Raw genomic sequence first — 24,514 nt, 5'->3', positions numbered from 1 at the left:
GCATTTGGGAGGCAGAGGCAGAAGGATCTCTTTAGAGTTCAAGGCTGGCCAGGTCTACAGAATAAGAACCAGGACAGCCAGGACTACATAGTAAGACCTTATCTCAAAAAGAAGACAACACAAAACAGAACAAAAACAAACAAAAAAAAGGAAATGCTTTGGATCAAGTTTCCACAAAAACAAACTGGTAATAAGTTTGCCGTGAAAAGACAAGTATTCTTGGTGCTCCTTTAAGTCAGAGAGGAGAGAGAATTTCTCTAACATGTTATGTTCTCTTTAGCAAAGAAGAGGAAATAACCTATGAACCTCGTTCTGTTAATAATTTGTTTGGTACACTAGTCTTTTCAAAACAATGTACATTTACTTCTGAAATTGCTAGTAATTTATTACTATAGGTTTTAAAATTTACATTTTCAAGACACAGACTAGATGAAAAGTTTATGTATCGTCTGCTTATTGACTAGTCATACGGAAATAAATAAAGAGCTAAAGAAAGAGCACCTAAATTTTGCAATTTCATACAATAATTGAATTGGTGGCACAATATTACCTTGAACATTATATATACACTTTGTTGTGAACATAAACATTTCCCCTTAGAGAAATGAAAAACAAACCATACTCAATTCCAAAACTACCAGTTAAGAAACAGCACTAAGAATTATCCTGATCACTAAAATGAGTGCTTCCAAGCAGGACAAGAATGAAAGCCAACCATCAAGAGCTGTTATTATTAGATCTAACTTACCTGAGGAGAGCGGAGATGCAGAGGCACCAGCCCTGAGGGTGTGTCAGCTAACACATTGAAATGAGGAGTAGGAGGAGGTCCCATTGCCATGGGTCGACTTTCTGGATCAACTTGGTAGTTAACAAGACCCCACTGTTCTAAGAAGGCATGAACCCTGAAAGAGAAGAGTTCTATACATTACAATCTAGAGAACCAATCTTGGTGTGACCCCATGATCATGCAATTGTAAAAATAGAATAAACAAAATCGTGTTCTGCAGGTGACAATCTAGCCAAGTATCTTGGTGCTGTCTGAGGGAGTATAATGTCAAATGATAAATGTGGGTGTTTGTTTTGTTTCCTATTTTTGAGATGAAAAATTCATTCTCTGTATTCAGAAAAGGAAATCCAAATTTTACTTTTGTTCTGAAATGGTATATTCCTTACTCAAATTTCTTATCACTTTATGATCTGAATATAAAAGACATTAAGTATGCAACACAGTGTTGTGGAATAGAATATTTGTTTAACTATGTAAAGATGTTACGGTTTTACCTAGACTGTCTAAGGCATCTGATTGGTCTAACAAAAAGCTAATGGCCAATACCTGGGCAGAGTATGGACAGGCAGGGAAAGGGGGAGGCAGGCAGGGAAATGGAGAGGCAGGCAGCTAGCTGAGGGCCAGACAGACAGGGAGAAAGCAGGAAAACAGAATGGACAGTACATAGACAAGGTAAATGATCCTCAGGACAGCACACACATGAATGGAAATGATTTAAAAAAAAAAAATCAAGCTAGAAACAAGCCTAAGCTAAGGCCAAGAATTCACATTCTCCATGATTTGGGGGTCAGCTGTGCAAGAACAGATTATTAACGTGAGTATTAAAAATACAGAATCTCTATGAGTGGAATGAAGAAGTCAATCTCAGCAGGGCATTGGTGGCCCACGCCTTGAATTCCAGCACTAGGGAAGCAGAGGCAGGTGGAACTCTGTGAGTTCCAGCCACGCTGGTCTACACACAGTGAGTTCCAGGACAGCCTCCAAAGCAATAGAGAAACCCTGTCGAAAGAAAGAAAGAAAGAAGAGAGAGAGAGAGAGAGAGAGAGAGAGAGAGGGGGGAGGGGGGAGGGAGGGAGGGAGGGAGGGAGGGAGGAGGGAGGGAGGGAAGGAAGGAAGGAAAAGGAAAGAGTTCAATCATGTAAAACTTGTCAGATATGAGAGCAAGAGACAGTTAAGTTCTTTCAGAAAACCCAAATTTGTCAACCAACACCCACGTCAAACTGTTCCTAACTCCCTCTAGTTCCTCCTCTGGAATCCAAGCTCAAACTGGCACGCATTATACACCTGAATAAAAGTAACAAAAACCTTGAAAAGTAAATCAATCGGCACAGGATCTAAGGCAAACATTTACCTCATCACAGCACACACGTCTCCAGTCAGGTTTCTCCGACAAGCAGTACTGGTCAAATATTCTTGGGGGTTTAGACGGTATGTGTCAATCATAAAATTTCGATATGCCAAGTATCTAAAAATATTCCCAAAGACATAAAATGACAGCAATATTAAGCAGCAACAACACTGATATTGTACTAAAATATTAGTAATTCAAATGAGTTCATAACCAATAAAATGAAAAACAAATGTTTACCACATTGTAACAACACATGAGGTAATTTGAACACTACCTTTGGTTGCTAAGCACACTGTGAAGTAGCTCGCTCACCTAATACCCAGAACCCTAGTAAAATCAGGTTCATCATCCCATTTACACACAAACTGAAGCACAGAGCACTTGAAGACCTGTCCTAGACTGAGGGCTGGAAAGTGAGAAGACCACATCTCAGATCTATGTTCATAATGGGTGACCACTCTTGCTTTCCACCCAAGGACATGGTTATGACACATCAATATACTTTCTCAGGGCATTCCATTCAGGGAGACTTAGCTAGACAAACAACCAAAGAGAAAACAAATCAGGGCAAGACCAAAGCATACAAAAGCAAGAAAAATTGAGACTAAAAGTCACATAAGACTCCACAGAATACTGTAGCATTTCTGCCACAATTGCTTTTTAAAACTCAAAAATGTTGGGGCTGGAGATATGACTAGGTGGTTAAGAACACTGTCTGCTCTTCCAGAGGACCCAAGTTCAATTCCCAGCAACCACATGGTGGCTCACATCTGCCTGTTACTTCAGTTCCTGGGGATCTGATGCACATAAAATAACATTAAATGAATTACTTAAAAAAAAAAAAAATCAGGAACGTTAAGGATTGTGACATCTACCAACAGGTTCCCTTGCCCTGCCCCCCAAGACAGGGCTTCTCTGTGTCATCCTGGCTACCCTAGAACTCATTCTATAAACCAGGCTGGCCTTGAACTCAAAGATCTAACTGCTCTGCTGGGATTAAAGGTGTAAGCTATCACAAGTTTTTGCATACATTAACAAAAAAATTTTGCATGTCAAAAATGAAAGTCTCACAACACATGTGAGCAGCTATGTAGGAGCAAAAAGTCAAAAATTTCAAAAAGGCTACATACAGACCAACCATGGGCATACAAAAATGACTGAATTTACAAGACAAAAAGGCTAAAATAGAAAAGTCTAATTTTAAAGTATGACTCCCCAAACACTTAAGGGTGGAAAACAATCTGGGCTTTAAATCCCAATCTGGAATTTGGTAACTCGAATACAGCCCTTATTTCTGACATCAAAGCACTGTATTCAAATTAACATGGAAAAATAAAACCATAATATGTTTATTGTTAAGTGCATGTGGGCCCATGTGTTTTATATGGAAAAGAATTTAAATCATGTCTTCCTAAAACAGGGTGATCACAGGACACTCTAACTTTGCAAGTACACACATGCAATGGAAATAGAGTCATGTTCCAAGAAAGGAGAGCTGTGAATTAATTTCAGAGATAAAACATTCAAGAAGTTGGCCAAGCACACCTTTGATCCCAATCAGGAAACAAAGGCAGGCGTGTAACTGTAGTTCTAGGCTAGCCTGGTCTTCACAGTAAAGCCTATCACAAACAAACAGAAAAAAGTAGAATAAAAGCTAAACAAACAACAAAAAAACATAACTTCCAGAAATATATAACATTGGGTCACACGAACAAGACAAATATTTGTTCTGATAAGCAACTTCCTTCCAGTTTTTCCTAATTCTATTGCAAAAGCAAATGCTTTAGAAAATTTAACTCAATTCAAATGCAATTGAATGAGAATGTAATTAGTAATAATTTACCATGGGGATAAAGATTTCATTCCCTACCAGACCATTATATAGCTATAGAAACATTAAAAGTGACTATTACAAACTTCAACTAAAATTCATTTACTAGATTCAATATTTAAGTGCTAGAACTGATACACATATCACCTGAGGTTTAGGAAAAACTACACATTCCTTTAAAGTTAAAATGATGCAGAAGTAAGATACACATAATTTCTGAGTGGTGCACACTATTTGCTTATTAAAAATAAAAAAGTAAAAAACAACCATGTGAGATTGTGTTTTTTGAATCAAGAGAGGCAGGGAGAAGGCCGAGTGGTTAAAAGCACTTGCTTCTGATTTTGCCCAGGACCAAGATTTGCCTCATAACCTTTAACTCCACCTTCAGGAGACCCAATGCACTCATCTGGACATCACATTCACTGCACATACATGGTACACATGAATACGCATGCAGGCAAAACACTCATATACAACAAATCCATGCTAGGAACATAAAAAGTTCGATAAACACTGGGCTCACATTTCTGGAGTCTTGGATTTGTTTTTTCCATTAAAAAACTCAGGAAGAGCACGCCGTTCAATCACATGAATACTGAAAGAAAAGAGGTACGTAGGTTTACATTGTTTTTTGAAAAAGAAATAAATCTTAAAATGAGTTCTGCATTATCCAAGTTTCAAAGGAAAATTAATAAATCCAAAAACTATAGCCAGGCATTGGTGGCGCATGCCTTTAATCCCAGCACCGGAGAGGCAAAGGCAGGCGGATCTCTGTGAGTTCGAGGCCAGCCTGGTCTCCAGATTGAGTACCAGGATAAGCTCCAAAGCTACATAGAGAAACCCTGTCTTGAAAAACCAACCAACCAAACAAATAAATAAATCCAAAACCTGAGTACTTCTTACTAAAAATAGTTTGACTGAATAATTTCCTTTACATTTAAGAGGAAACAACACAGTTAAAAACTTTTGTGTTTTCTACCCAAAGTATATACTGTAGTTTCTATTCCCTAATTAGCTGAAAAACTTCCGCTGGGAATAGTGGCTCAAGTCTGTAACACCAACAATTGAGAGAGTCAATATTGACTGAAATCGTGGGGTAGAACTCAATGTCCAATCTCCAAAAATAAATAAATAAAAGACCAACTATGAGGACAATAAAAATTATATATTGTATTACTTCCTCTTTATACTATTACAACAATAAAGGCACAAAATGAAAAGATTTCTAAGGAAAGTGGCTAACAAAGATCAGAATACTAAGTATGGTCACACAATGTAGTCAGTCAAGAGTTGGAATTTATAATAGTTATTGAAATTCCTAAACACCAGTTTGTCTTCTTCTAGCCCTCAGAAACTGTGATGAACTAAAATATCTCTCAGGGATTATCAGATCTTATTAAGTAACTATATATAAATAAATTCAATAATTTAAAAACATTCTTTAGGTTGGAAGTACTGTAGAGCCCAAGAAAAAATGATCAGGCTTAGCAAACTCTATTTGAATCAACTGTATATCCAGATTTCTGCTATAGATGTGTGTGTTTGTGTGTGTGTTATGTGTGATGACATCTGAGTCCCAAAGAAGGCTTTCCAGAGAGAAATCATGTTAAGTATTAGTTATATGTGACAGAACATATCAATGATCTGTGAACAAAGCTGATTGGTCCTTCCATTTTCTTCATCTACATTTACGATGTCATATGGTGGCTGTCCACAGAGACGTCTCAGTGACAAAGGATCTTGCCACCAAATATGCCTTCAATCATCTAAACATATACTGATGCAGGAGAAAAAAATTCCAGCAAGTTGTCCTGACCTCTACTTTCATGCTTCAGCAGGCACACAAACAGAAAACAAACAAGTGCACAAATGAACGAGCAAATAATAAATAAATAAATAAATAAATAAGGGGCTGAAGAGATAGGTCCAAGGTTAAGGGCACTGGCTCCTCTTCCAGAGGTCCCGAGTTCAATTCTCAGCAACCACGTGGTGGCTCACAACTATCTGTATTGAGATCTGGTGCCCTCTTCTAGTGTGCAGGCATACATGCAGGCAGCACACCATATACATATGAATAAGTAAGTCTTTAAGAAACAATGGGGCAAAAGGTCAGTGAAAGAAAGTAATGCTATCAAGAGAGTAACATGGTTCCACCCACAGCACCATGTGAAAGTAACTGTGTCTGCACCATACATACAGACATCTTTCCTCTTTACTTTCTAAGAATACAATTGTAGCCATTATTTACAAGCATTTATACTGCTATTGATGGTATAAATAGTCCAGATATTAAATCAATCTTGGCTACCTTGAATTCTTCTTTTAGGTATCTTAGCACAGTGATGACAAAAGTAACTAGCAGAATATTGGGAAATGTAAAAAGGTTATATGCAAATACTATGATAAGAATGTAAGAATGTCATTTTTAGCAGTGGCCCACAGAAACAATCCCCTGCAGATACTACGGGACACCAACTCCTAAAACTACACTTTGGTCATCTAACCCTTAGAATGAATTTGAGGGTATTGTGAAAACAGTGAACTACCAGAAAACTTCTACAAGAACAATTTCAAGAAAAAAATCATAATGCACATGTACTTTTCAAGTTTCACTTGAAAAAAAGACTACTACTCTTTTTCAACTAGCAATTGGTACAGGTAGCTCAGTTCTACGATAACTTACATTTCTTTATTTGACAAACAAATGTTTTTCCCCGGAGACAGGGCTTCTCTGTGTAGCTCTGGATATCCTGAAACTTACTCTGTAGACCAGGTTGGCCTCAAACTCACAGAGATCCACCTGTCTCCCCTCCCCACCCCAGGGCTGGGATTAAAGGCATGCGCCACCACACCACTGCCCAGCCACATTTTATATTTGTTAATCATGTGAGTAATGTTCTTCATCAAAAATGAGTAAAGATTGTTAACTGTTTAGGTTGAGAAATGCACATCTATTATTATATACAAAGAATAGCCAAGGACAGGATAGGCAGATCAGAAACTGAGTTGTTCTATCAAATCTGAACACTAAGACCTTCATGTAAACTGCACCAATCTCACCTATAAATCAGAGATGTGACTGTATCTCTATTAACCATCTAAGCAAAGACTATGGCAGGAAGATCATTTGAGATCAGTGTATGATCACAGGAAGTTACCTAAACAGTAACATTTATTTGGAAGTCTATGCTTGCATATTTTTATTTAAAAATAAAAAAACAGGGCTGGAGAGATGGCTCAGAGGTCAAGAGCATTGATGGCTCTTCCAGGGGTCTCGAGTTCAATTCCCAGGAACCATATGACGAGATCTGGTGCCCTCTTCGGGCCTGCAGGCATACATGCAGACAGAACACTGTACACATAATAAATAAATCTTTAAAAAATAAAAATAAAAAAACTAAAAAAACAAAGAAACAGCCTGGAAGTGACAGCGTGAGGAGCAATCAACAACAGAACACTGTAGGACACTAGTTTTCTACAAGCATGATCAGACATGCCATGGTGGGCATAAACCACAGATGCTGATAAACAACCTTTTTTTTTTTTTTTTTCCCCAAGACAGGGTTTCTTTGTGGCTTTGGAGGCTGTCCTGGATCTAGCTCCTGTAGACCAGGATGGTCTCGAACTCACAAAGATCCGTCTGCCTCTGCCTCCCGAGTGCTGGGACTAAAGGCGTGCACCACCATGGCCCGGCTTTCACAACCTTCTTCATGCAATACTTTACATGCATTATACAAACATGCTGGGTGAATTGTTTTCATTTCAAGAAGTTGTTGCTGACATCTTGTTCCAGCTGTCAGCACTTCAGTCTCATAAAATAGTTACTGGATAGAAAGCTGGTAGAGTCACACCAAACTTTACTTTTGGGAGTTATATATTTAATATTTTTAAATCATGTAGTTTATACTGATCAAAGTGTCAATTATGCAACATTTACAGCTAACAATAAATTGTCTAAAGCTTGAAACTTTACACAGTGGGGCTGGAGAGATAGATGTGTCAACCATTAAGAACAACAGAGTTCAGTTCTCAACACAAATATGAGGTGGCTTACAATCACATGTAACTCTAGCTACAGGAGAGCCAAAGCCCTCTTTGTATGTACATACCACCTCACAGAGGCAGGGACACAATTTAAAAAAAAAAAAAAAAAAAAAAAAAACTTGAAAATATTTTTTTGAAACTTTGTATTTAAACAACTTTTTTCCTAAATTGTTTGTAAACAATTATAAGATAATTGTTTCAAAACACAGGCTAAGGCAAGAGAGACAGTAAGATCCAACCTAGAAATTGAGAAAGTAAGGCCAGTGTGGGCTAAAAAACAAGGCCCTGTAGCATAGCTGTTTCACCTCCCTAATGCCGTTACTCTTTAATAAAGTCCCTGATGTGGTGACCCCCAAACAAAAAATTATTTTATTGGTACTTCATAATTGTAATTTTGCTACTGTTATGAACTGCAAGGTAAATAACTGCTATCCAGGATATCTGATTTGTAACCCCCAAAGGGGTCACATGTCACAGCTTGAGAACCACTACACAGGGAAAAGAGGAAACACACAAGAGAACACAACGTTGACAATGTGTTCAAAAAATGACTGCCCATCTTCTTCATTGATGGTGACTACATGAAGTGGACATGACAACACAATCCAGTTTTAAAATGAGTGTTCCCACACTTGAGATGGAAAAAGCCTACCTACCAGTTATAATCAAACCAAGATGCATAGCTGGGAATAATGATGTGATTGGTCTGTTCTGTCACATTGTCTTCACCTGTGTCAACTGAACGACTGGGATCACCTTTGCTAGGATCTTCATCTTCCTATAAAAAATTGAAAGTGAAGTTAGTTCAGAGAGAAGACTACAGACAAATCACACATGTGATATTAGGTCAAACGCAATGAAGATACTAGATCCAATTTGAAGGACCAGGAAAGCAAATCTCAGGCACAGATATTTCTTAGCTTTTTTAAGGGATAAAAGCAGTAGATTCACACCAAGCTTTACTTTTCCTTTACCCAAATAACAGAACATTTAAATTATCTAATAATGAGATTAATTATCAAATAAAAGAAACGATGTTTCATAAACAAGAACTAACACATATATCAATTTCTTTTTTCACAAGAACTGATTAATTTTTTTGCGCCAGGGGTTGGTGGTGCACACCTTGAATCCCAGCACTTGGGAGGCAGAGGCAGGCAGATCTCTGCAAGTTCGAGGCCAGCCTGGTTTACAGAGCAAGTTCCAGGACAGCTCCAAAGAAATACAGAGAAACCATCTCAAGGGGAAAATAAAAAAAAAAAGAAAGAAAGAAACAAAACAAAAGAGAGTTTACTAATTTTTAAAACTATTAGTTTAAGCATGTGCCCAAATGTATGTCTGTGTAACACTTTCTTGCAGTGTCTAGAGACTACAAAAGAGGGCATCAGTTTCCTAAAGGTACAGACAGTTTAGAATGCCACCATGTGGTGGTGGGAATCAAATGTCCTTAACAGCTGTGTTGTCTCTGAAGCCCTTCACAATAGCTTCTTTTTATTCACACAATTTTACAAAAGTGGTAAAAATACTAAAAAAGCATAATGATAAGACTGCTTCTACTCCAAATACTAAACATGAGAACCTACCAAAATATCCCTATACACATTAACTCATTCATCCCTGAAAATGATCTAAGAGTTAAAATAGCACCTACTTAATATTTCTGTAGAAAAAGAAGAACAGAGTAGTAAGTTATAAGCATAACACAAATCCACAAAGTGGAGCTAAAGGGGCTATGACCGAGCCACTTAAAACTAGTTTTTTGCTGAGTGTGGTAGCACACACCTTTAATCCCAGCATTTGGGAGACAGAGTCAGGAGGATCTCTGTACAGGAGCTTGATTCCAGCCTTGCTTTTGCAGTGAGTTCAAAGACAACTAGGGGCTACCATCCCCAGGCCTGACACGGTGCAAAGAGAGACCAACTCCCCCAACTTTTTCCTCTCACAATTGCATACACACACACACCACACACACAGCCTGTGTTTATTACACAGTGAGACCCTGTTCCAATCCTACTTGGTCAGATCTACCACAGACTTTTACTGATATCTCAGAGCAAAACCGGATCACAGCTTATACATTAAAAATGACATTGACATCTTCTTAAGTCCCTCTGAATTGCTGCTTTCTTTTTTGGGTATTTTGTACATCATTTTTTTTTCTTATTATTTGGAATGGAAGGTGTGTCAAGGACAGAGGTAATGAAAGCTGGTTGTCTCCTTCTACCTTTAAATGGGTTCAGAAGACTATACAGCAATTGCTTTTATTAGCTGAGACATCTTAGCATGCCTCACAATCCAATGATAGATCAACATTTAGAAAATATATTAAAGCCTCCAATTGCACACACTTTTAATCCTATGACTTAGGAGGCAGAATAACCAGGGGATGTCCTTCTATATGCTGTGAATAATTTTCTATTAGTGGTTAATAAAGCTGTTTCTGCCAACAATGGGCAGGCAGAATTAAGCTAGGTGGGAATTCCAAACACAGACTCAGGGAGTCAAGGGGATCAGTCATCAGAGGTAAGACAAGGCCATATGGAAACACACAGATTAATAAAAATGATTCAATAATTAAAAGAGAGCAAGTCAAGAAGCCTGAGCCATTGGCTAAACAACAGTAATGTATAGTAAGTTTCAGAGTGGTTATTTCATTAAGCAGCGGCGAGACCCAGTGGGTAGAGACAAAACCTATCCAGTGGGAACAGGATGGAGAAAGTCTACCGCAGAGGCAAGGGAAATTTGAGTTTGAGAATACTCTGCACTACATAGTAAGTTCTGGGAAAATGATCAACCTGTAATTGTGCTTCTGTATGAACTAAGTGTTCACATGGAAGTGTGCGGTATGTATGGAACAGTGTCCTGCTCTATCACTGTCAAGTTTATGTGTATGTAACAGAAACCTGCTCTATCACTGTCAAGTTTAAGAGAGGGTCTTTTAATGAACCTGGAGTGCCCTGATTTGATTATGTTGGCTGACCAATAAGCTTGGACTCAACTTCCCAGCACTGGAAGAAACACCCAATGCTGCATCCTCACTGGGTACTACTGTGGGAGCTGGAGATCCAAAATCAGGCCTTATGTCTAAGTACCGGGTAATTTACCAGGTGAGCATTCTCTTCAGCTCCGAACTGTGTAACTTCTAACCCTATGAAGTTCTTTTCTATTAAGAAATATCCCCGCTCTCTCTGCTGCTTCTTCGCTCTGCTCTTCTCCGAACTACTCGATTTCTCTGCCTCTCTATAGCAACCAGCCATAGGGGTCAGGCATATCCCCTATTCCTCTTCTCTCTTCGTCTCCCTACTCTGTCAGGCCTATAATAAAATGGTTAGTATGTGTCAAGAAAGAAAGAAAGAAAGAAAGAAAGAAAGAAAGAAAGAAAGAAAGAAAGAAAGAAAGATCACCAAACAAATATTTACAGCTGGGTATGGTAGACTTGGCCTTTATAATCACAGCACTCAGCGATCAGAGTAAGTTCCAGGACAGCTAGGACTGTTACACAGACAAACCCTTTCTTGGAAAACAAAACAAAACAAAACAAAACAAAAAAAACGAACAAAAAAGCCTCTACACCGGAACTGGTAAATGGAAAGTGGGTGATTAGAAATCTTGGGGGGCAGCCTGTAAATGACCTAAACTTGGTGAACACCTACATCAGGTGGCTCATAATGAATTCCAAAGCACTATGGGCAACCACACACAATGTGGCATAGACTCACAAAGACACATACACATGGATAAAAAAATAGGTCTTCACAAACTGGGCAGTGATGTGGTACATGCTTAATCCCAGCACTCAGGAAGCAGAGACCAGCAAATCTGTGAGTTCAAGACCTGCCTGGTCTATCAAGTGAGTTCCAATACAGGCTCCAAAGCTACAGAGAAACCATGTCTCGAAAAACCAAAAAAAAAAGTCTTTACAAAAATAAAATTAAGCCAGGCAGTGATGGCCCACACCTTTAATCCCAGCACTTTGAAGGAAGAGACCAGTCAAAATCTGTAAATTGGAAATCTCTGTGAGGTCTACAGAGCTAATTCCAGGACAGCTAGGGCTGTTACACAGAGAAACCCTGTCTTGCAAAACAAAAGACAAGTAGGGAGGGAGGGAGGGAGGGAGAGGGAGGGAGGGAGGGAGGGAGGGAGGGAGGAAGGGAGGGAGGAAGGGAGGGAGGAAGGAAGATGAAGTTAAAGCCTGGAATGTTAAATGAGAAAACCAAGGCAAGACATGGTAAAGGTACACCAACAACACTGTAGTCAACTATGATTACTACATGGTAAATAGAGGAGCATGTCTCTATTAAAACTTGGGGGCTGGAGAGATGGCTCAGTGGTTAAGAGCACTGACTGCTCTTCCAGAGGTCCTGAGTTCGATTCCCAGCAACCACATGGTGGCTCACAAGCAACTACAGTTGGATCCGATCCCTCTTCTGGCGTAAAGACATACATCAGACACAGCACTCATGTTTAGAAAATAAATAAATCTGAAAAAAAAAATTACACCGTATGAGGGTGCCCTTGAGAAACACTGAGTTCCTTTTTAATAATTTTTCATTGCAAAACAAAACTATCATCAGGGAATACTAAAAAGGAAATTTAACTGGATGTGTAGCTAATGACAGCAATCCTAAAGATACCCATGAGGTTCAAGGCCAAAGCCAGCTGGACAATAGTTGGAAGATATATCTTTAAAAACAAAAACCTAGGTTTAATACTACATGTATTTGATTTCAACTACTTAGGAGACTAAGACAGCACAGTCACTTAAGGCAAAAATCAGGCCAGCCTGAGCAAAAAGTTTGAGACTCTGTCACAAGAAGAGGAAGAGACTAGGGATTGGGTGGTGCTTGTTCATTAAGGCACACCAGCCACTCAGGGACAATGCCCATTACCACAGGAACCTGGCATGGTAGTGTCAGCAGTCAGGAGGGATAGGCCAGAGGATCAGTAATTCAAGAATATTCTCAGATACAGTTGAGTTTTCGGGAAATAAGACAATTCTGTTTCTGCTCAGTGTGCATGACTAACAGAAAATTCTCTCAGCTCAGGACTAAATGAACTTTTTACCTTTCCTCCTGCTGTAACTGCTTCTTCATCCTGCTCATCTGCAAAATCAAAACACGTTTTAATAATCACTCAATGCTACTTGAAGTAATGTGGAATCTTTACATTCTATAAAATCATACTGGACAGAGAAAATTAAGAATAGATAATTACTAAAACAAATTCACATTATGTAAATGATCATTTTACACAAATGTGTGAAGGTGGAAGATCATATCAACTTTTCAACAGATGAACACGTGGTAATTAATTTTTACCAGTTACTATAACATAGCATCACAATGGGATCTTGTAATGACACATATGAGATCCTCTCCTGAGGATGGGTAGTGCAGATGGTTTTGTTAATTTCGGGGAAAGGAGGATTAAGTATTAGCGAGTGGCCGGGCATTAATGCCAGCACTGGGGAGGCAGAGGCAGCCAGATCTCTCTGAGTTCGAGGCCAGCCTGGTCTCCAGAGCAAGTGCTAGGATAGGCTCCAAAGCCACAGAGAAACCCTGTCTCGAAAAAACCAAAAAGGAAAAAAAAGAAAAAGCAATTAGGTACCTGAAGAGATGGCTCGGCAGTAAAGAACATTTGCCACTACTGCAAAGGACCTAGGTTAACTTTCCAGCTCTGAGATGATGGCTCACAACCCTCCATTAACTCCAGATCCAGAGGATTCAATGCCCTTTTCTCACCTCCATGGGAACTGGACACATACAGTTCATTATCAATACACCCAGTCAAAACATCCATGAAGAACAGGCAATTTTTTTTTTTGTTTTTTAAATATTAAACCAAACCAGGAGGTTGAGTTCAGGACAGGCTCCAAAGCAATACAGAGAAACCCTGACTCAAAAAACAAAACAAAAAAACAAATAAAAATAAAATAACACACACATCTCTGAAGTTAAAACATTCCCTGTACATAAAAAAAAAAAAATTTAACACTGTCACAACCACATAAATCACTGATGATGAGCACAGAATACAATCAAAACAGGGGCTATGCCACTTAATATTAAAATACTTACGAAAGAGGCAACCAAAACACTCTGGCTCCACTTCAAATCAGCAAAGAGTAAGTTTTAACATTCCAATCAATACAATATTTAATTCATTAGTAAACAGACCTCAAAAGGCTTAATAGTTAAGTATATGCCTAATACCCAGAGGACAGCTACACAGTACAGAAATGGACATCACTGATCTACAAAAATATAACAGAAGATTCAGGATGAGTAATTATGGTATAAAAAACATCCCGAAAGACAAAAAAATGTGTTAACAGTTTTAAACCAGCAGCCTTCTACCAACTGAAAAAAAGGGTAATTCTAACAAGTGATTAATACAGACAAGAACAATCCTTTGTACATGAGGAAACCCAACGCATTACTGAACAGGCTGCTACAGCAATGGTCAAAGCTGAGAGGTAGAGTACTTATTCACATAAACATGGACCAGGCTTCACCCCACAAAACAAAACAAACAAAACAAAAGCTTTCTATTCTTTGACACATTTCCGTACCTAGGACAGTCTTGGCACATGACAGGAACAATGCATCAGATGAGAAACGCCCTTCTCAGGGTTCCTAATAAATTCAATATTTATTAGGAATAAATTCATATTCAATAAATGCACTATGCTTCTCTATGTGTGCAAACAAACCCGTCTTTTGTTACTTTTTCCTCAAATACCTCAAGGATAAAAAGAATAATAGATATATATGACCAAGCATAAGGAAACTAAAACACCAAACAACCCTGAAAACAAAAATGAACACACCTGTGGGATGGAGATGGCTCAGTAGTTAAAAGCAATCAAAGGACTCACTCATTCACAGCCATCAAACGGCTGCTTACAACAGTCGGTAACTCCAGTCTCAGAGGAAACAGCAGGCTCTCCCTGCATCTGAGAGCACTGTACATGTGATGCACAGACATATATTCAGGCAAGCATACATACATATAACATAAAAATAAATAAAAGTGAAAAAATACACTTGATAGATAACAGTGCCCTTGGCATCCGAGGTTCATATTAGAGCTCAGGCAGAAACAAAGTGCCAAAGACAAGGAGGACAACAATTTTAAATTCTTAGAACCTAACTCTTCAGCCACAGCACCCAATGTACACCACACAAACTGCTGCAAACATAAAAACACCCTTCTCATTGTCGCCGTTGAGGGAGATAAGGACCTACAGCCCAGCCTGGCCTGAAAATCATTATGTAGTTCAAAGCTGGCCTCAAACTAATGATAAACATTGTGAATATTCATGAACCTCTAACAATACAATGCTAACACTGCAGGGTCATGGCAAATCAAACTTTAATTAGAATTTATTCTCAGGCTGGAGAGATGGCTTAGGTTAAGAGCACCGACTGCTCTTCCAGAGGACCTGAATTCAATTCACAGCAACTACACAGTGGTTCACAACCATCTGTAATGAGATCTGGTGCCCTCTTCTGGTGTGCATGCATGCATGCAGATAACTGTATACATAATAAATAAATAAAATCTTAATAAAAAAAAAACAAAAAAACAATTTATTCTCTAAAACTCAGATAACTATTTCCAACTGAAAATAAAAGACTGTCAAGTTTTTTCTAGTTTGTGAGAAAATGCCATGCACTGCCCGCTGCAGGTCGCTGGGAATGCAAACAATGGATGCCAGTAGTTATAGGGTGACAGTACAGAAGGCAGTAAACAAAACCAAGGAAGGTAAAGATATGCAGTAGAGAAAGCAGTGTTTACGTAGCAAACATACTCAAGAAAGAAAACATTTGTACACAGATCTTTACCTAGGTCTGCCACCGTGCCTCCTTTAACAGGTGTATTTTCACTATCTTTCTTTGGGTTCACTAGAAGAAAAAAAGACATCAGAATCATGTGTTAGAGGAATCAGACACACTGACTTTGAGAATATATGATGGGGAGCTGGAGAGACAGCAAAGCAAGAAGCTTAGAGTAACACCAATCCCAAGGATCTGACACCCTCTTCCTGCTTCCTGGGGCCTGTGTGGTAGGCATATATGCAGACAAAACAGCCATTAACATAAAGTAAGTACATCAGAAACGAATGGCAGAACATGATACATATAAATATCACTGCAACCCCTGTGTAGTTCACTACTCTCATGAAAACACCAAGACTCTAAACTACAACCATATTCTATAATTAATCACTCAAATAGCAAATTGCAAATGCAGAAAAGTTAACTCAATCCAAGATGTTCCAGCTCTAATCACAAAGGTTTTGTGTATTAAAAATTAGGATATGTATTTTACATTACTGATTTTCTCTTTTAAAAAGTTATTTTGCTGGTGTACTGGTGGCACATGTCTTTAATCCCAGAACTTGAGCGGCAGAGGCAGGCGGATCTCAATGAGTTCAAGACCAGCCTGGTCTACATGGCGAGTTACAGGACTATGACACAGACAAAGAACCAAAAAAAAAAAAGAAAAAAAAAAAAAAAAAAAAAAAAAAGGTTTTGGGAGCCACAGATTGGTAGTGGCACACCTTTAAATCACAGTACTCTGGAAGCAGAGGCAGGTGGATCTCTGAATTCAGGGTCAGCCTGGTCTACAGAGTGAGTTCCAAGACAGCTCTAAGGCTACACAGAGAAGCACTGCCTCAAAAAAATAATAAAAATAATACATTAATTAATTAATTAAAAAGTAGCCAGGCAGTGGTGGCACATGCCTTTAATCCCAGCACTGGGGAGACAAAGACAGGAGGGGGGGGGGAAAGCCGGGCAGTGGTGGTGCACACCTTTAATCCCAGCCCTTGGGAGGCGGAGGCAGGTGGATTTCTGTGAGTTGGAGACCAGCCTGGTCTACAAAAGCTAGTTCCAGGACCCACGGGGAAACCCTGTCTCGAAAAAACAAAAAACAAAAACGAGGTATGAGACTGAAATTCAATTTAGATTGTCATATGTGCCAGACAAGTACTCTCCCACTGAACTATTACTCCCAGCTCTTTTTTTACTTATTTAGTTTTCAAAACAAATATGAATACCAGGCTAACCTCAATTTTTCATGGTCCTCCTGCATAAGCCTCTAAAAGGGCTTCGATTATAGATTGACACCACTATACAAAGAATAATTTTAATTTATGTACCTGTTGTATCTTTTTCAATAAACCAATATATGTGTGTGTATGTGTGTGTGTTACACACACATATATGTACATATATGTATATATACACACATACATATATGCATACCTATTTATCATGGCCCGTAAGTAACATGAGAAAGTGACATCCCTCATTCTAGGGTGAAAAGGTAGCAAACACTCAATTGCATGCAGAAGCGCACCAACCGTTCTTAGGGAGAACCACCTCTTCTATATTGGGAACAGGGGTTGGGTCTTCCATGTCCTTGGTAAGATCTTCTTGTTCGTCTTCTTCTTTCTGACTTCTACGCTTCCCATAAACACTAGATTGTCTGAAACAGAGCAGAAAAAGGTCAATTATATACACTTTTAGCATAATGTCTGGTTCTATCTAAATTTAGTATTTATAGGAGAATTACATTTAAAAGAATAATCAAACAAATTAGATACCTGACTAAAGTAACATCAAATGAGCACCAAATTCTAAGTGACTAAGAAACAGGATTCGGTGCTGGAGAAATGGCTCAAAGGTTAAGAACACTGACTGCTCTTCCAGAGGTCCTGAGTTCAATTCCCAGCAACCACCTGGTGGCTCACAACCATCTCATAATGAGATCTGGTGCCCTGTTCTGGCATGCAGACATACATGGAGGCAGGATGTCGTATTCATAATAATAAATAAATAAAGTCTAAGTCTTAAAAAAAAACAAAAAACAGGATTCATCCAAATATTCATATTAGAATTTGAAAGAAAATCTGCGGAGGAAATACAGCATTCTCTCAGCCTATACATGATAAAATGAGAAGGGTTATAAAACACGGACAGCTGTATTTTCATGACATATCATCTGAGTATTAAAAACTATCATGCTCCTTATGAAAACTGCCAGAGCTCTTTCTCTGAAGTTACCATTTGCAAAACTAGTAATATTCTTGGAGAATTAAAATAAGAAAGCAGGCGCGCGCAGACACAGACACACACACGCACGCATTAAGAAAATACGTAACAGGAAGAAAGCAAACCCTGGAGGCAGGAACTGATACAGACAGCATTAAGAAGTGCTGATTACCAGCTAGCTAGCTAAATGAGCCCTCCCACACATCAATCATCAGTTCAGGATGACTGCCCACAGGAATATCTGCTAATTTTCTTAATTGAGGTTTCTTCTTCTCAAAGGACTCTAGTTTGTTTCATGCAAAGGCAGGTAGGTGTTTGTTGAATTTGAAGTCAGCCTGTTTACACTGTGAGATCCCAGACAGACAAGACTAATAACCTGCCTCAAAATAAACAAACTTAACAAAGCTTAGTGGTGGTGGTGGTACAAGCCTTTAATCCCAGCACTAGGGAGGCAGAGGTGGGCTGATTTCAGGAGCAGCCTTGTCTACACAGAGTTCAAGGACAGTCAACAAGGCTACACAGAGACACAGAGACATTTTGTCTTGAAAAGCCAACCAACAAAATGTGTGTGTGTGTGTGTGTTAAAGTAGGCAAGTCTGAAATTATCAAATATCTATTTATAATGACAGAAGTACCAGATATTATCTATACTTGAAGTATAAACTCCAGGCATCGTATAAAGCATTCAAGTTCCATTTTATATTGTCAGCAATTAATTCAATAGAAATCAAAATTGCCACTGGTGGTGGTGTATACCCATAATCCCAGCACTTGGGAGACAGAGAAAGGTAGACCTGAGTTCACGGCTAGCCTTGTCTACAAAGTTCCAGGACAGGTAGGATTACACAGAAAAAAACATTCTCAAAAAACTAAAATAAAAAGTAAATTTAACTTTAAAAAAAAATTAAAAAAAAAACACATTGCAATGTCCTAAACAAAAAACCCATACTGTCATTCAAACAAGACTGTTACTTATACTGTTAGGTTTGTCAGAATATCCAACAGCTCAACAGTTACACAAGTTCTGATTATCAGTCAATTTAATCACAAATGGAAGAGGTGGTTAAAGGGAATACCTACAGCGTCTCGGGAATAGCACAGGCTACCCTAGAGCATGCTCTGTAGACAAGTCTGCGTGTGGCACCACACATGGATCACAACATGACTGCTTCTCATTCTTTTCCTTTCTTCTCATTTTTTTCAAAACAAGGTTTCTCTGTGTAGTTCTGGCTGTCCTAGAACCCACTCTGTAGACCACTCTAGCCTTGAACTCAGAGATCTAGCTGGCTGTGCCTCCCAAGTGCTTCAACTAAAGGCACGCACCACCACCAATCAGCCTCAAGATGTGATTTCTAAAACTCCTAACTTGCTACCTTTTCAGTATGTACTTACCTACAAGGAGAAAAGACTGCACTTAAAGTGTTCATATATAATAAAACTTCTATAAGATTCCTGTAAAAACCGTCAGGCTAACCAGGTGGTGGTGGTGAATGCCTTAAATCCCAGCACTCGGGAGGCAGAGGCAGGTGGATCTCTGTAAATTTGAGGCCAGCCTGGTCTACAGAGTGAGTTCCAGTACAGCCTCCAAAGCTACACAGGGAAACCCTGTGTGTGTATGGGGTGGGGGGTGGGGAGGAAAGGGACACGGACCACAGACCAAAGCTATCAGGATGGCAACATGATCTGTAAAGTCACTAGTCCTGACAACCCGAGATCCATCCTGGGACCCACCTCATTGTAGAAGGAAAACAGACGCCAGCAAGTTGTCTCAAACAATGAACAGAATATATATTTATATATTTTTTGGTTTGGGTCTTTGAGACAGGGTTTCTCCAGACCCCCAAAACATTTAATGTAATAATAAAAAAGACAAACTATCAAAAGACTTCAAAAAGACAACAGATTTATTTTTTGGCAAAATATCCAACATAAATATAAAACCTAGAGATCCATTCAAAGTATCACTGACTTCCAAACATGCTACAAACATCTTACCCTTTCTTCCCACTCTTCTTTCGGGATTCCGTGGGTGTGGGAGGAGGAGGGGAAGGGGAATGTTTCCTCTTCCGTGCATTAGCTGATGCTTTTCTATCTCTCCTTTCTGGACTTCTGACTGGCTAGGAAGAAGTAACGAAAAAAAGTATCAGACGACTTTGTCAATTCCTATTTCTACAAACCCATGTCAATGGTGAGTTTTCATACACTAACAAAGCTATTGGATCAGAGCAAATGAAGCCACAACATTAAGCACCAAAAACCAGCAATGAAGACACTTTCTTATCCACAAGGCCAGGAGTTCTCAACCTGTGGGTGACCACCCATTAGGATGTCTAATGACCCATCCACAAGGGCTTACCTAAGACCATAGGAAAACACATGTATATACATTAAGATTTATGACAGTACCAAATTATAGTTACCAAATACCAACAAAAAATAATTTTATGGTTGGGGAGCAGAACATGAGGATATATAAAGGGTTGCAGCATTAGGAAGATTGGGAGTCACTGCACTAAACAATATATCAAAACTGATATGCTAATCATGATCCCACACATATTCAAAGTAAACTACAAGAAAGGAATTACCAAACCCTGCAAAACAAACCATCAGTGCTTGACATCTGTGCTCTCAGACAGGAGAAACACTTCAGTAACTACGAATAAAAATGAAATATGCTACTGAACAGAGAAATTGCAAAGTCAAATGATCCTGTCAAAAGTATCAGCTGGACAAAGAGGCAAACAGGTGAATCTCTGAGTTCCAGGTCAGCCTGTTCTGCAGAGTGAGTTCCAGGACAGCCAGGGCTACAGAGAAACCCTGTCCCAACAAAACAAATCAAAAAAAAAAAAAAAAAAAAAAAAAAAAAAAAAAATATATATATATATATATAAATTTAAAAATAAAAATCCTATGATATGCAGTGTGACAAAGATTCTTTAGTATTAAGATTACATATATGAAAAAATGAGCAGTCTCTATTTTCTGTTAGTGGTTTAACATACACACATACACACAGAGAGAGAGAGAGAGAGAGAGAGAGAAAGAGAGAGAGAGAGCGCACGCGTGCCTAAATATGAATACCAAAGTAAACATAAAATAAAAAACAGCAAGCCAGGCCTGGTGAAATACACTTGTAATCCCTGCACTGGGCAGGCTGAGGTTGCGATTGCCAATTCAGGTCAGCGTGGGCTACATGCTAAGTTACAGACTACACAGCAAACACTTATTTAAAAAATATGAAAACCAAATTCCACTGTCACAAACGAAAATCTTAGAATCATGGGTGTGTTGACTGGACTGCCACAAATCTTCAAAAGTTACAAAAGGCCTTATTCTTGGTCCCAAATCCTACTCTAGTGACACATGTAGCCCACAAGTTGGGACATGTTTGTTTCTGAAGACAGAGCCATACTATGTAACTGTGGCTAGCTTGGAACTCACTCTGTACAAGGCACACACCACCATTCCTGGCACAAATAGTGTTTTTCTATAGTCCATTTAATCAGACTTTATTTAGGTTAGCATATAAAGTAGTTTGCAATGTGACAACTTCATATAAATAAGAACCTGGACTTAACAGTAAATTAAAGAATGTTAAGTGGCAAATTCCATACTCTCAAAACACTGCAGCATGTTTTTTTTTGGGGGGGGGGAGGGCGGAGGGCAGTTGAGACAGGTTTCTCTGTAGCTTTGGAGCCTGTCTTGAAACTCATTCTGTAGACAAGGCTGGCCTTGAACTCAAGAGATCTGCCTGCTTCTGCCTCCCAAGTGCTGGTATTAAAGGCATAGGCCACCACTGCCCAACTACTGCAGCATTTTAAGACAAGTATTTCTGTCTAGACTAGCATTTGGTCTGTACTGAGAAGTTATTGAAATATATGAAAGGAATTGATTTTCCTATGGAAAGCTGGTAGACAACTTAGGCTATGATATAATTTAAGAACGTGCAAGTTAATATTACTTAGTTGGCTAAATTTTAAGATGCATTTAAAATTTATAACATGGGGCTAGAGAGATGGCTCAGAGGTTAGGAGCACTGACTGCTCTTCCAAATGTCCTGAGTTCAATTCCCAGCAACCACATGGTGGCTCACAACCATCGTTATGAGATCTGGTGCCCTCTTCTGGTGTGCAGATATACACGGAAGCAGAATGTTATATACATAATAAATAAATAAAAATATTTTTTTTAAAAAAAGTTTAAAACATGGGCCTGGTACCCACATGACAGATCACAACTGTATGTAACTCAACTTCCAGGGCACCCTCATACAGACATACATACAAGCAAAACAACAATGCACACAAAGCAAAAATAAATAATTAAAAAACAACCACTTTGGGCTGGTTAGGGGTTAGGGATGAAGAGGACCAGATACTATTTCAAGGGAGTGAGGAGTGATTCCCAGCACCCAAAAACTATCTCCAAAGCTCCAGTTCTTCTGGCATCCATGGATACCAGGCATACACAACACAGTGCACATACATATGTAACACTGTATATAGAATTGCTGGGCACTGGTGGTGCACACCTTTAATCCCAGCAATGGGGAGGCAGAGGCAGGCAGATCTCTATGAGTTCGAGGCCAGCCTGGTCTCCAGAGTGAGTGCAAGGATAGGCTACACAGGGAAACCCTGTCTCGAAAAACCAAAAAAAAAAAAAAAAAAAAAACAGAGCAAAAAACAAAACAAAAACAAAACAAAAAAAACACTGTATATAGAATTATCATACTACCTGACCAATTTTAAATTTTATTGATCCAATCGGTTTTCCATTCCTCCTTCTGTCAAGACTCAGTAAGTTGCACAGGCACATTCTAGGTGCTGTCCCATAGTGTGTATGTGGCAGTTTATCAAGAAAACATTTACGCAGAGGCAGGTGGATCTCTGTGAGTTCGAGACCAGCCTGGTCTACAAGAGCTAGTTCCAGGACAGCCTCCAAAGCCACAGAGAAAACCTGTCTTGAAAAACCAAAAAAAAAAAAAAAAAAAAAAAAGAAAAGAAAAAGAAAACATTTACAACAAAAAAGAAAAAACAACCACAGACAAGAAATAGTGCCAAAATAAGTACCTCTTCATTCTTTGTCGAAATCCGCTGACGGAAACTGACTGGCTTCCTGTTCTCATCCACTTCATAATCCTCTTCGTTCATCCATTCATTGAAAACGTCAGTGTCCAAAATCCATTTTACATGAACCTAAAGCCGCATCAAATGGGCACAATTATGTGACACTAGAAATTTTTCTCCTGTTAGTCACACCTCAGATCACAGAGGAGAGAGGGGTGTAGTGCTTGGTGACAATGAACTGAGAGCCGCAAACTAGCAATTAAAGCTATAGCGGCTTCCTTGAGCACTGAAAACAAGCGGTGATATGGCATCCAATAGCCGACAAGATGCGCATCTGTTTCAGATGCTGGGTAGACAAATGTTTGCCCCCTCTTCATAGAACATGAACAACAAACAAGTATGATTCTACCAAATTTGATCTCAGGAAACCAGGTAAGTGTGCTGGGCCTACCTACAGAACAAGGGTGACCCCCAAACAGCTATCCCACCAAGAAATTCTCATACCAGCATAGATGATGACTATAGCATAATTGCAAAGGAGTTTTCCTTCTGCTAATCGTCCAGTTTATATACTCTCAGGATCATGGAGCCATGTCCAATTAGGTCAGAATTACATACAGAAAGGTAAGGGATACAAAAGAACCTCCAGAATCTAGGTGAAGGTTCAATGATGCCCCAATGTGAAGGAACGACAATAGATAAGTGGTCTGATCATGGGCGTGGTTATGTAGTCACAGATGATTACAAAAAAAAAAAAAAAGGATGGCTGCCATATTTGAAGGGTAGCGCCTCCTAACAATGTTTTGATGATATAAGATCCATATTGTTTTCAATTTTGTCGCTGCAGTTTGTTTTTAAGACAGGGTACCTCTTCTGGGTAGCCCTGTCTGGTCTCAAACCCTTGAATGTGAACAACCTTCCTCAATCACAGAATGCCAATGGCCTCCGCCTAAGTGGTGGAATTAAATCCGAGCAGTACCATGCCCAGCAACTATTCAATATTTTAAAAGGGTACAAACAGGGTGAGGGAGGAGCCACAGATGATTTGCAAGGTCATCTGCTATGCTGTTCTTCCAAAAGCACACCTAAAGCCTAAAAAGGCTTCTGCAAAGAAAGGTGAGGTATTTAAAGGGGAAACTGATGTTGACAACAATGGAAACGAACTTGGAGAAAATGGAGATACCCAAACAGACCAGCTATAGAAAACTAAAGGTGCTGGAGAAGCCAGGAGATGTGCATTTTCTGGTAACTGTGATGACAACACACTTTGAAGTAATTTTTTTATTGTTGTTGTTTTTAAGATTTACTTGTTATGTATACAGTGCTCTGCCAGCATATACATCTGTATGCCAAAAGAGGGCACCAAATCTC

The 24,514-nt window shown here is 39.1% G+C and overlaps 1 protein-coding gene across 2 annotated transcripts in view; it reads right to left on the bottom strand.

Annotated features, from left to right (window-relative positions):
* Smarcc1 (SWI/SNF related, matrix associated, actin dependent regulator of chromatin subfamily c member 1) overlaps positions 1-24,514 on the bottom strand; it is a 109,432-nt gene that overhangs the window by 58,840 nt on the left and 26,078 nt on the right. For both annotated transcript variants that reach the window (XM_027414665.2, XM_027414664.2), the window contains exons 9-17: positions 23,147-23,272; positions 20,070-20,191; positions 17,384-17,508; positions 15,861-15,920; positions 13,078-13,115; positions 8,670-8,791; positions 4,493-4,564; positions 2,139-2,252; positions 749-902 (exon numbers count right to left, since the gene is read on the bottom strand). In XM_027414665.2, the coding sequence (XP_027270466.1) occupies positions 749-902; positions 2,139-2,252; positions 4,493-4,564; positions 8,670-8,791; positions 13,078-13,115; positions 15,861-15,920; positions 17,384-17,508; positions 20,070-20,191; positions 23,147-23,272 (933 nt within the window). The remainder of the gene's footprint in view (positions 1-748; positions 903-2,138; positions 2,253-4,492; positions 4,565-8,669; positions 8,792-13,077; positions 13,116-15,860; positions 15,921-17,383; positions 17,509-20,069; positions 20,192-23,146; positions 23,273-24,514) is intronic.

Source organism: Cricetulus griseus, chromosome 4 (assembly GCF_003668045.3).
Source record: "Cricetulus griseus strain 17A/GY chromosome 4, alternate assembly CriGri-PICRH-1.0, whole genome shotgun sequence".
In the NCBI taxonomy this organism is placed as follows: Eukaryota; Metazoa; Chordata; class Mammalia; order Rodentia; family Cricetidae; genus Cricetulus; species Cricetulus griseus.
The sequence above is the reverse complement of the archived record's forward strand: the minus strand, read 5'-3'. Positions and strand labels throughout refer to the sequence as shown.